At 40.4% G+C, this 12,213-nt stretch overlaps 2 protein-coding genes across 3 annotated transcripts in view; one reads left to right on the forward strand and one right to left on the reverse strand.

Annotated features, from left to right (window-relative positions):
- Positions 1-8,624, forward strand: part of LOC101402862 (protein mono-ADP-ribosyltransferase PARP14) — a 46,687-nt gene extending 38,063 nt beyond the window's left edge. The window contains exons 16-17 of one of the 2 annotated variants that reach the window (XM_087439704.1): positions 4,868-5,042; positions 8,542-8,624. In XM_087439704.1, coding sequence (XP_087295830.1) covers positions 4,868-5,042; positions 8,542-8,576 — 210 coding nt within the window. In that variant the 3' untranslated portion in view covers positions 8,577-8,624. Of the gene's footprint in view, positions 1-4,867; positions 5,043-5,382; positions 6,094-8,541 lie in introns of those variants that run through there. The other variant, XM_087439703.1, reaches the window with a different exon arrangement.
- Positions 6,111-12,213, reverse strand: part of HSPBAP1 (HSPB1 associated protein 1) — a 58,812-nt gene continuing 52,709 nt past the window's right edge. The window contains exons 7-8 of the mRNA XM_004424494.3: positions 11,221-11,331; positions 6,111-11,093 (exon numbers count right to left, since the gene is read on the reverse strand). Of these exons, the coding sequence (XP_004424551.3) occupies positions 10,554-11,093; positions 11,221-11,331 (651 nt within the window). The 3' untranslated portion in view covers positions 6,111-10,553. The remainder of the gene's footprint in view (positions 11,094-11,220; positions 11,332-12,213) is intronic.

Genomic DNA, 12,213 nt, shown 5'->3' on the forward strand with positions numbered 1-12,213 from the left:
CGTAAATGGGATTGTCTTCTTGTGTTCTCTTTCTGTCAGTTCGTTGTTGGCATATAGAAATGCAACTGATTTCTCTAAGTTGATTTTGTACTCTGCAACTTTGCTGTAGTTGTTGATTATTTCTAACATTTTTCCAATGGATTCTTTAGGGTTTTCTAGATATAAGATTATGTTATCTGCAAACAGCACAAGTTTCACTTCTTCATTGCCTATTGTTCCTCTCCAACATTTCTGATTTGTTTTTCTTTATAGATTCAATCTCTTTTGTGAAGAATTCCCTCTTTTCATTAATTTTATTCCTAATTTCATGGAACTGTCTTTCTAAATGCTGACAGAGCCCACTCACTGCCACTGCTGTACACATTGTATGCACTTGCGCTCTGGCCAGGATCCCTTGCCCTGGCCGACTGGCAGAGCTGGTGCACCAGGCAGAGGGAGGGGTGCTTTCTTTTCCATGCGATCCCAGGGTCGCTTCCACTTTGCCCATGCCGTCTGCCTTCTTGGGCTGCTTGGCTTTGTGAATACGCCCCCGCGATTGCTTAGCCTCCTCGGTGTGGAGCTGTTCCCTGGGCTGTGAGGGAACTCGGAGAATGAAGGCATTCCCACGGAGGACTTCTCCCTTCCCTCTCTCCTCTCAGGACCACTCGAGGTCCTACACTCTAGGTCACCGCAGTGGGGGAGGGAGAAGGTATCCCCTTACCTCCTTCCACTGCCTCCTGGAGGGTCCAGCACCTACACCTTCAGATGTATGGCTGCATGGGTCTCTCAGACATCTGTTGTGTCATGTGAATGGCCTCTGTTGGTTTATGAATGTCCTTTTTGTTGTATCTTAGTGGGGAGAGTCTAAGGGAAGAGCTCACTCTGCCATGATGCTGACATGACTGAATCAATATTGAATTTTTTAAAGCTTTTAAGCGAGCTGAGTTATAGAACGTCTCACATTCTGGCTGTTTTGCCTTGATTTTTTTTTTGTTGTTTAAGAACCCAAGCCAGTTTTCTTATAGATTCTAGATTTGTCTGATTCCTCATGGTGTCAATTCATTTATTCTCTATGCTCTTTATTTCTGGTAAACTGGGAGTTATGTTGAAAGGCTTGAGTAAATTCAGATATTCTTTGTGATGTGATAACATCAGAACCCTCATATGGTAAGGTTGTCACACTATTAATGTTGCTAAGTTTGGTCACTAGTTAGGGTGGTGACCACCATTATCTCTCCACTGGAATCAGTAGGTAATCTGTGGGATGATATTTTGTGACTGTATAGTACCCTTTTCCCCAACAACTTTTATTGCTTGACCTTAACATCCATTGATGACCCTTTCTTGAATCCATTATTACATTGGAGGTTGCAAAATGGTGATTTTCTAATTCTGTCATTCCTTCTACATTTATTACCTGTCATTTTTGTAAAGAACAAATTTTCTTCCCTCTTGCTTTTAAAAAATTTCAGTACATTATATTTAATTACAGTGATTAGTCTTTTAGATGCACAAATTATCCTACATGTGGCTAGTAGGAACCCTTTCAAGTTGGCTCTCATGTCCTTTTGATGACCCCGTTAATCTTTGAACATTTCTTCACTTTCTAGCACAAGATTTCTTCAGCTCACCTTGTACTTTCCCTGTCTGAGCCCTGGAATCAGACATTTCTTTAAGAAGCCCTGATTCCTTTTAGTTGGGAATGGTAGTGAGAAACCAAGATCTCTGTGTTGGGTGTGCTCACTGCTCCTGAGGTGTTTTTGATTCCAGGCTCTTTCATGACTAAAGCTAAGAAAACCATGAGTTCATATTGATGTTTTCAATGAAAATTTAATATTGTAGACTTTTTCTTACTTTTTTATATTTTATATTTATGTCTCTTTTATGTCAAAATTTCCTTAGGAAATTTTGGTTCCTAATATTACAGTTACTTATTTGTTTTAGCCTACAGTATACATAAAATTGTTTCAAAATTATGAATACCAAAATTATTATTAGCAATATTAAAATAGCTATGTTAAGTTTATTTTGGTTATTGTTAGTATGCTATATCTTTTTTTTTTACCCTTTTTCTTCTAACCTTCCTATAACTGTATATTTAAGATGTTTCTTGGTAGCGCCATTTACTTGAGTTTTTTCTTCATTCAGTCTGACAATCTTTATCTTTTACTTGGAGTACTTAGTCTGTTTAATGTATTTACTGTATTTACTGATATGTTTGGGTTTAAATATACCATATTAATCTTTTTTTTCTATTTATCATATCTATTCTTTGTTCCTTTTTCTCTTTTCCTCCCTTCTTCTGGATTATTTCTGTTATTCCATTTTCACCCCCTATTAGATTGTTGATTATACCTTCTATTAGTTTTTTCCTTGGTAGCTGGAAATTAAAGTATGCATCCTTGACTTATTAAACTCTAATGCAAATTAGTATATTCATCATTTCCCAGACAATGCAATGAACTTCAAATACTTAAACCCCAATTATCCCCCTCCTGCCTTTTGTACTACTTTTTAACATGCATTTTAATTCTATGTATATTGAAACTCTACAAAACATTTTCATTTTTTTATACAGTCAGTATTTGTTTATTTTTACCAACATATTTACTCTTCCATCCCACTGCTCTTCAACCCTTCTTATATTTCCATGCCTCCATCGGGGATCCTTTTTTTTCTAGCTTTAGTATTTCTGCTAGTGTAGATCTGGTAGTGATGAATTCTTGCAGTTTTTGTTTGTCTGACAAATGTCTTCTTTCACCTTCATTCTTTGAGGGATATTTTTGCTGGGTATAGAATTCTAGATTGGCAGTTATTTTCTTTACGCACTTTGAAGAAGTTATTCTACTGTCTCTGACTTTGCTTCTCTCTGTACTTCCCTTCTCTCCATGAACTTGGCCCATCAAATCCTTGTTGCCTTCAAGTAGACTTTTCCCCCCTTAGCTCTTCTAGTAGTTGTTGGCAAGAGGACTAGTCTGATACAAGTAGTCTACCATAGCCAGAAGTCGGATACAAAAAGAAACCTACTAAGTAAATTTAAGATTTGCAATGGTTTTTTTTTTTTTACTTTAGAATTTATCCCACTAGGAATACAGAATCAGATTACTGTGTTCAAAATTACTTGAAATAATTCTTTTCTTTGTGTAGTTATTAAATTTTAAAAGGGTGAGTGCTTGCTTCAGCAGCACAACAGGCATACCTCAGAGATATTGCAAGTCTGGTTCCAGACCACTGCAGTGAAGTGAATATCACAATAAAGCAAGGCACACAAATTTTTTTGTTTCCCAGTGCATATAAAATTATGTTTACACTATAGTATAAACTGTTAAGTGTGCAATAGCATTATGTCTTAAAAAAATTTTTCATACTTTGGTTAAAAAATACTTGATTGCTACAAGTGCTAACGATCAAGTGAGCTTTCAGTGAGTCGTAATATTTTTTGCTGATGGAGGGTCCTGTAAAAAAATGCAATATCTGCAAAGTGCAATAAAGCAAAGTGCAATAAAATGAGATATGCCTGTATACTAAAAAAGGGTGAGAAACAAGAATGAAAAGACTAAGAAATTAGAACAGTTTCAAAACTCTATAAGAAGACATTTTTAAGCCTTTTTAAAAATGAGTAAAATAAATAAAATTTAAGGTAAATAGAAACAAAATAGAAGTAGGGAGTTTGAAGATTAGAAACTTAGTTGTAGGAAAAGGAAAAATAAGTTTTAAAATCATAAATCAGATCAACAAAACACATGATAATGCTGAGACTTTGAACTGGAGAGCAAGATGTGTCTTAAATAAAAATAGGAAACCAAAAACGGAAAAAAAAAAAGATCCAGGTGAAGGCAGGTAATAGTGTTTGCCCCGAGAATTCTCTAGAATGGAAGAAGATTCTGAAAACATGGAGTCTTCACCTCATGCCTTTCCATGACAAGCCTAGCCCCCCTCACCCACCCCTCACTTTTTCCCAGGACAACCTTATGAAACTGCCACTACCTGGTGATTAGGGGAGTCTAGAAGCTGATCTGCAATCCAGGACCCAAGGAGTGTCCACCGCAGCCCTGGAGGCCACTGTCCAAAGAGTATGGTCAAAGCATGGCCACTTTGGTCTGCAGCCAGATCTGCTTCCCCCCAAGCATTCATGCCCCACTCTTCCAACTGGATTAGAGATTAATTTTCATTAATTAATTTCCTTCCTGACTAGACACTCTAGTGCTTCTCCCACTGTTAGAACATTACCTGGTAAACCAGTGTCCCAGAAGGACTGAGGTGGAGAGAGACAAAGTGACAAAGTGAGGTAGACGGCAAGAGGAGCAGTTGTTAGAGTGAAGGTAACGAGCAGGAGTTGGAGAGGGTTGGTCGGCCAAGTTCATATAACGAGGACTTCAGATCCTAAACACTGTTTGCTGTCATGTGATACATAAAAGATGTTAAAAATTAAATTAACATTTTTCCCAAGAACTATTTTGGTGAACACTAGATCTAAAAACATTTCTGAATGCAGAAAGCTACGCTCTGGCATTGAATTTGCTGTTCACTGTAATTTTTTTTTTTTTGGTGAGGAAGATTGGCCCTGAGCTAAGATCTGTTGCCAATCTTCCTTTTTGCTTGAGGAAGATTGTTCCTGAACTAACATCTTTGCCAATCTTCCTCAATTTTGTATATGGGATGCTGCCACAGCATGGCTTGATGAGCCCTGTGTAGGTCCGTGCCCAGGATCCAAAACCATGAACCCAGGGCTGCTGAAGCGGAGCACATGAACCCAACCACTACACCACTGGGCCAGCCCCTGTTTATTGTAATTTTTACTTATAAAAAACAGTGGTCATGTTTCATTTGCCGTGTCTTGCCAAGGGCTCTTGGCACTGACAGAATATTTTTCCTGATGGATTTGCAGATTGAGAGGATCCAGAATCCAGATCTCTGGAATAGCTACCAGACAATGAAAACTACCATGGACGCCAAGAATGGCCATGTCACAAATGAGAAGCAGCTCTTCCATGGGACAGATGCTGACTCACTGCCACATGTAAACCAAAATGGCTTTAACCGCAATTATGCTGGAAAGAATGGTAAGGAAGCAAGTAATCTGGCTGCTCCAAACGAGGTGTCAGCCATGAGAATCCAAACTGGCTGGGGACAGTGTGGCTTGCATTTTGTTCCCTCATGATTGGTGGCCATGTTGCAGCCAGAGGTTCAGGTTGGCCTCAGTATGTTTCTTCCCAAAGGGACTGACGGGCCCTCTGGGGTGGAGGAATGATTTTTTTGATTGAAAACACAAAGAAAATTTTCATAGAGGCTTTAGAGAGAAGAACTGAACATTATTTTAACATTATTTGGCATATTGTGTCAACACATCAAATTACAGACTAAAGTGAAATTGTTAAAAATGTTTTGTTTTTCTCCTCACAGCTGCGGCATTTGGAAAGGGAACCTATTTTGCTGTCAATGCCAGTTATTCAGCCCATAATACTTACTCCAGACCAGACAGAAATGGGAAAAAGCATATGTATTATGTGCGAGTACTTACTGGAGTCTACACAAGTGGACATCAGGGATTACTTGTGCCTCCTCCAAAGAACCCTCAAAATCCTACTGACCTGTATGACACTGTCACAGATCATGTGCAAAATCCAAGTTTATTTGTGGTATTTTATGACTACCACGCTTACCCAGAGTACCTCATTACTTTTAGACAATAACATTTTGGTATCCTTCATAGAAGACATTATTCATCTATACATATCTAGTTGTAAAACAAGTTTTAGATTTTTTTTCTCTTAACAGCTTTTTCTAAGATCCAAGGATCCTTGGCACTGAAATCCAACTTTCTTCAGCTTCTATTTCATAACTGGAAAGGACCTATCTTGAGAGCAATAAATTTGAGAATTTAAATCAGATAACTTAGTTACAACTGTGTGTCCACAACTGTGGACGTCACATTGTAGATGAACAGGCTTGTATTTGCAGGAAGGAGAGAATAGCATTCATCTTAAAAGCAGAGAGCACAGCCATGCAATTTCAGCTGCTGCTGAACGAGACAGCTGGCATCACACCAGGACACCATATTGCTGTGGGGAGCACAGTATGACTAAGAGGACGGGACTGCTATCTTCCCCGGGGGCAGGGATAGTGTCTTACTCATTTCCTTATCCCTGGACCCAGGTCCATGCCTGATGTACAATGGGTGCTCCATAAATGTTTCATAAACCAGTTAAGAATGAAAAAGCCTAGTCAGACTCCTACCCAAAGTAGGAACCATCTCTTCAACACCCTTGACTTATTGTCGCTGGGCCTCAAATTGGACAGATTCCATGACAGGGAACTTCGGTTTCACAAACCAGCCCATGACACGTGGGACAGCTGCAGTCCGGGCTCTGGGATTGCAGTGCAGCTGCACCGGCCCAGTCCCGCGGCTGTGGTCTAGTTCGTGGTCCAGGTGAACTGTGCCCCATGGAGTGGTGCAGTGCAGCATCCTGGCTCCACTGGTCCTTTTTATGTTGAACCCAAACCTGCCTTCTTTTAACTTCTGATCATTGATCTTCTTTTTGCCCAGTGAAAACAGTGGGATAATGCCTGCTGCATCCTCAATGTGAAACCCTTCTACTGTGTTGAGATTAAATGAATTCTAAGGTTTTTAAATAGCACATTTTCCTTGACAGCCTAGCTTTTAATGATTTAAAGGCTTGTGCATAAATAAACCAAAGGAATTAAGTGTACTGCTAATTTGCTGACTCAGTATCTATTGGATGGTAAAGAAAGTTTTTTTTTAACTCCTCCAGGTGAATTTCAGGTTCAAACACTGTTTATTGAGCATCTAGATTGTACCAGGTAGTATAATAGATACTTTCACACACAGTATTTATTTTATTCCTCCAACAATCCTGTGAGGTAAGAGTAATATCCCCATTTCAAAGCTGAGGACACTGATGCTCAGAGTGCAAGAAGCTTCCTTGCCTGAGGTCACCTAGGTAACAGCCGCAGAACCAGGAACTGAATCTTGGTCTCTGTGTCATCAAGCCCTCTGATCTTCCCACTACAGAACATGGCCTCTAGATTAATGTTACTGATTCAGGAATTTCTCAGACAAGCTGTGAATTACCCTCATATTCCCTTGGCTTTTTCCTTCTGGCTTTGGTTTCTATTGTAGAGTCTCTTCATTGGAAGCCCTGTAGGCCAAGGGTCATGAGCTGATGCCCATGTGCAGACAGTGCCCTTGGATGCCAAGAGTTGCTAAGAGGGTAAAGGCGCTCCCCTGGCTGCCGGAACACCTGCTCTTCACATAGAGGAGGCTGAAAGGGCCACAGATGCTGTTTCATTAACATGGATGGCTTGAAATTTTTCTTGTTGTTGCTGTTTGTTTTTTAAAGGGACTGACAAGGACTCCTTATCACTCGTGAGTGCCTTCCCAGCCACTGCCATCTCAACTCAGGCTTGACAATGAATGTAAGAAGTAAAGAGAGACTGCTCTGTAATTTGGTCTTGTTCTCTAGTGGTTTGGTGAACTCAGGGCAAAGCTGAATATCAGGGTGTATTGCACCAAAGTGGAATGATCCAGTCAGTAAATGTGACAGTTATCCTCAATCTAAAGGAATATGTCATCTACTCCTTTTTGAATAAAATACTTGGAAAATGTCATTTTGTGGTAAATATCTTTATCCTTAAGGGCCAATACAGGAGAGCCTGATGATAAACACAGGCCGCTGCTGACAGAGGACCACACTAGACATGACAGGAGCAAGGGACCCTCAGAGTCTCAGTAATATTCGGCTGAATGTTACAGAAAGGCCACAGCACAGGTTTAGTTCAAGAAATCTGAAGGGGAGATTGACCCCAACAAGTAGCCCCTGCTAAAACAAGCCCATTTGGAGCCTGTGATAGGTCTTGGTGGTCTCCTCTAGGGCCAGAGATTCTTAAACTTTTTTGGTATTTGAACCACCTGAGGTGTTTGCTGAGCCAGCAAGTTCTGGCCCATCCCAAAGGAGTCAGCTTCTCTAGCCTGAGTGGTGCCTAGAAATCTGCATTTTCAGAAGCACCTCAAAGGATTCTGACATCCCTGATACCCAGAGCCACTTATGACTTTCATGGCCCTGAGGCAGTTCTGCCTTTGTGGGCCCCTTAGTCCATAAAAAGTATTAAAAACTATACTTTTCAACTGCATTGATATAAACATGAATGTAATCCAGGTTGGATTATATTCCTTTTTTTTTTACTTTAAAAGAAACTATTTTTGTGGACCCCTAAAAGCTCATGGGCCCTAGCCACTGTGCCTACTGGATAGGTTTGCCCTCCTGATAACTGGATATAGTGCCTTTAGGTGTAACGCTGAGCCTGTATCCTTTAATCCCTTTGACCTCTGGAGAGTCAATGTATTTATTTACTAATTGATTTCACTCACTCAGGCATGGTCATCTGAGAAATGCTGGATGAAATGAGACCCAGCTCTCTTGGGGGCTGACAGCCTCCCCCTTTCACTATCTTTTCTCACCCCCACACTCCCCCTTCGAAGTTAGCCAGGATCTCTTTACACCAGGAAATCCATTCATACCAATGTCTTAACTCTCTTCCCAGGTCTCTGCAGGGCAAAGACCATCACCTGTAACTGAATTAAACGCCTTGTTTCAGAAGAGCTTTCAAATTTTTCTGACCCCAGCCTATACTGAGAAAAACATCATCAAGTGAATTAAGCCTGTTAAAAAAAAAATACATTTTATCTCAGGCCCAGTACACACACAGATAGAACTGAAAAGTTTTATGAAATATATTCACCCTGAAAAAATATTTTTCCTGGCAAGTTTCACAGCATAATACTTACTTCATTGAAATTCACTGAAATTACCTCTTTTGTTCCATTTTTTTAAAAATGCTGGTCTCACCCACTAAGTTGATTATATGACTCCCTTCTGGGTTACAACTTGCAACCTGAAACACAGTGGTCAAAGGAGTAGCAAACATAAAAGAGAAAACATCTGAAGACAGAGATGCGTCTATTCCTGCAATATCGGAATGTTCCCACTCTGGGTCACCTTACCCTCGGCCACACCATCCTCTGCCCCAAAGTATTTGATGGAGTATCGCCAACAAGGCCTCCTTGTTATGATCCGCTCAGTTAAGTATTTAACAAGCAGCTACCAAGTGCTGGGCTCTGATCAAGGCTCTGCAAATGCAGCAATGATCAAAACAAGTCCAAAGCCTCATGCAGTGACATTCTGGTTGGGGAGATGGACAATTATCAAGTAAACAGGTAAATATATAGTGGGCAGACCGTGCCACGGAAGGATTTTCTTCAGACTCTTCTTTTCCTGGGCAGGTTCACGTAACACCTCCCTCCCTCCCTCTCTCTCCTGGAAGGAAGATGCTGTCTTTGGATTTATTGATACTCAGTCTGAAGCCTGAGGAGGATGGGGCCAGTAGTCAATTCATCTTAAAAGGTGACTTTGTGTATCTTTTCTGTTACGTATTTGTTTTATGAATGGTTACTCAGAGATCAATATGCTTTTCTAATTTCTAAATTCTTACTTACACAGTAATGATAATAATTATCCCCAGATCTTCTTGCAAATGAGAGTGGGGTCAATTTCACTAAACCAAGATTTTAGTCAGTTTCAGGAGTCAGCAGCATCCAGTCCTTCTTATTCTCAGGACTGGTGTTCCTAGATGCCCCAGTTCCTTCCATAAGGAGGCCTCATATTGGACCCCCACCTACTTCTCTCCTGGTTTGTGTCCTGCTCTGGAGGACACAGGCTAACCAGTGAGAATTCTGCAGGTGGTAGAAGTGCCATCACTTCAGACCAAGGCTAGACTCCACCCAAAGGATGCAACAGGCCAGGGGCTGGCCTTTCTGTAAGGGGATAGATAGTGAGTATTTTCAGCTTCACAGCCCATACAGCCTCTGTCACTACTCAATTCTTACACCATAACCCTAAATCCAACACAGACAGTATGTAGATGAATGGCGTGGCCGTGTTCCAATGAAACTTCATTTACAAAAACAAGCAGCAGGCTGACCCCTGCTTGAGGCTGATGGCGAGATCACTTCCTGGTGAGAACACTTGGAGCTTACGTTTGAGATAGGCTGAAGGGATGGGATGGGAGAGGAAAGGCAAAGACACTGAGGAAAGACGGCCTACAAATAACAAAGAGCCAGGGGCCTGCCTGGTGGCACAGCGGTTAAGTGTGCGTGCTCCGCTTCGGTGGCCCGCAGTTCACAGGTTCGGATCCCAGGTGCGTATTGACGCACTGCTTGTCAAGCCATGCTGTGGCGGCATCCCATATAAAGTAGAAGGAGATGGGCACAGATATTAGCCCAGGGCCAATCTTCCTTGGCAAAAAAAAGGAGGATTGGCATCACATGTTAGCTCAGGACTGATCTTCCTCACAAAAAAAAAAAAAAAAAAACGAAGAGCCAGTCTGGCCAAAGAGCAACAAGCATGCAAGAAGGTGGCAGGAGACTGAAACTTAACTAGGTAAGAACAAGTACATTGACAAGCATGTGCAAATTGACCTTGTGCTGTTCCATCCTTTATTTAAAAATCGTACTCTTTAAAAATATTTTAAAATATTATTTAAAAAGTCATTTTCTATTAGAACCACAAATTTCTCCCTTGTATCAAAAGTTGTGCCACTATCCTGGTTACCTGTGGATTCACCAAGCAGTCCAGCAGGTCATCTGTAGAAATGAGTGTTTGAGAAGGGGCTGCAGCACCACATGAGGCAATTTGTCCCACAGCTGCATGCTCACTTCTACTCATCCTTTGTTGCCTCTGGGTACAATGCAATTTTCCAAAGTGTTCTCCGTCTTTGCCGACAAAGTCTTTACCATCACTTTCAAATATGCCTCCTCTTTCTGAGGGAGCTTCTTCGGGACTCGGTATCACAGGAACCAGATCAGGGCCAAAGGGACTTGCTGCCTCCTGTTTCCCTGTTCCGCGAGTTACGTTCTGGCTACCTGTTTGTCCCACCTCCCCGTGGTTGTGCACATTTAATTCTTTTTTTTTCACGTACTCTCCATTTGTTTTCAGTGCTTGCATTTCTATTACCCTAGATGTTCTGAAATGATCAAAAAAGGCAGAAACAGCTCCATTTAAGTAGCGACAATTGACTTCATGGGATGTTTCCTCTACCTAAGGAAAAAGAAAAATCCTTTAAAATGGTTGTACGCACTTACATATACTGGAAGACAAATGTTCTAGCCAGGGTTGATTTATCATAGGAAGCTAACCGCCATGACGAAAACCAGAAGCAGCCTACCTCGGTCGGGTTTAACCAAGCTCTGGTGTTGTGCGGATCCTCTGCAGTCTTCAGGGCACACACAAGTGTCCGGGTGATTGCCTCTTCTACCCGGGCTTGGTGGTCCTCTTCCTAAGTTTATTAAAAAAACACAATTTCTCATTTCTCTCTGTCTCATGGCTTAAAACAGAGAGTAGAGTCTCTCTCAATTGTGCATTCTGTTCTTTCATTAATGTAAACTTTGTTACAGAAGGAATGAATATGTTGTTGGCAGATCACAATTTTTATGTATTCACTATCATCTGCCATCTAGAAGAGTTGTAGACTATTTCACCAATCAAATTTAAGTATGTATCCTGTCTACAATACATACGCATTAAGTGAGAACCACCTTGTGATATTTTTTCCAATCTTCTCCACTCTCTGACATGTTTAAAATTTTTTTAAAAAGTATTACCCACAGAAGAATAATCCATATAGAGTTTGATAAGCTAATTGTTTGAGGAATGGGAGAAAAATTATCATAAACACGCTTGGCCACAAGAATGAGATGGTTAAACATCTAAATATGGTTGTTTTTTTTTTAAGATACAATAACTATAAACTATAGTATTAATAACAAATTACATTAAAATCAACAATTTCTGTTCATCAAAAAACACCATAAAGGAAAAAAACAAACCAAATGTCTGTAACATATATAATTAATATGAGATTGCTATCCAGAATATATAAAGAACCTGTAGATCCAATTTTTAAAAATGTGCAAAAGATGTGAAGACAAGTATCTCAAAAAAAAGCAATCATATGACTAATAAACATAAGAAAATATGCTTAACTTCATTAATAATCAGGGAAATGTAAATTGAGAAACCCATGAAACTGGCAAAAGAGGGTCTGATAATTCCAATGGTGGAGAAATGTGCATTGACAGACAGAAGTCTTATACACTGACGGTGGGAGTGCAAACATAGAGCCGTCTGGAAAATGTATTGGCATTATCTTGTAAACTTG

Source organism: Ceratotherium simum, chromosome 15, assembly GCF_057802395.1.
Source record: "Ceratotherium simum simum isolate JZ-2026a chromosome 15, ASM5780239v1, whole genome shotgun sequence".
Taxonomy (NCBI): domain Eukaryota; kingdom Metazoa; phylum Chordata; class Mammalia; order Perissodactyla; family Rhinocerotidae; genus Ceratotherium; species Ceratotherium simum.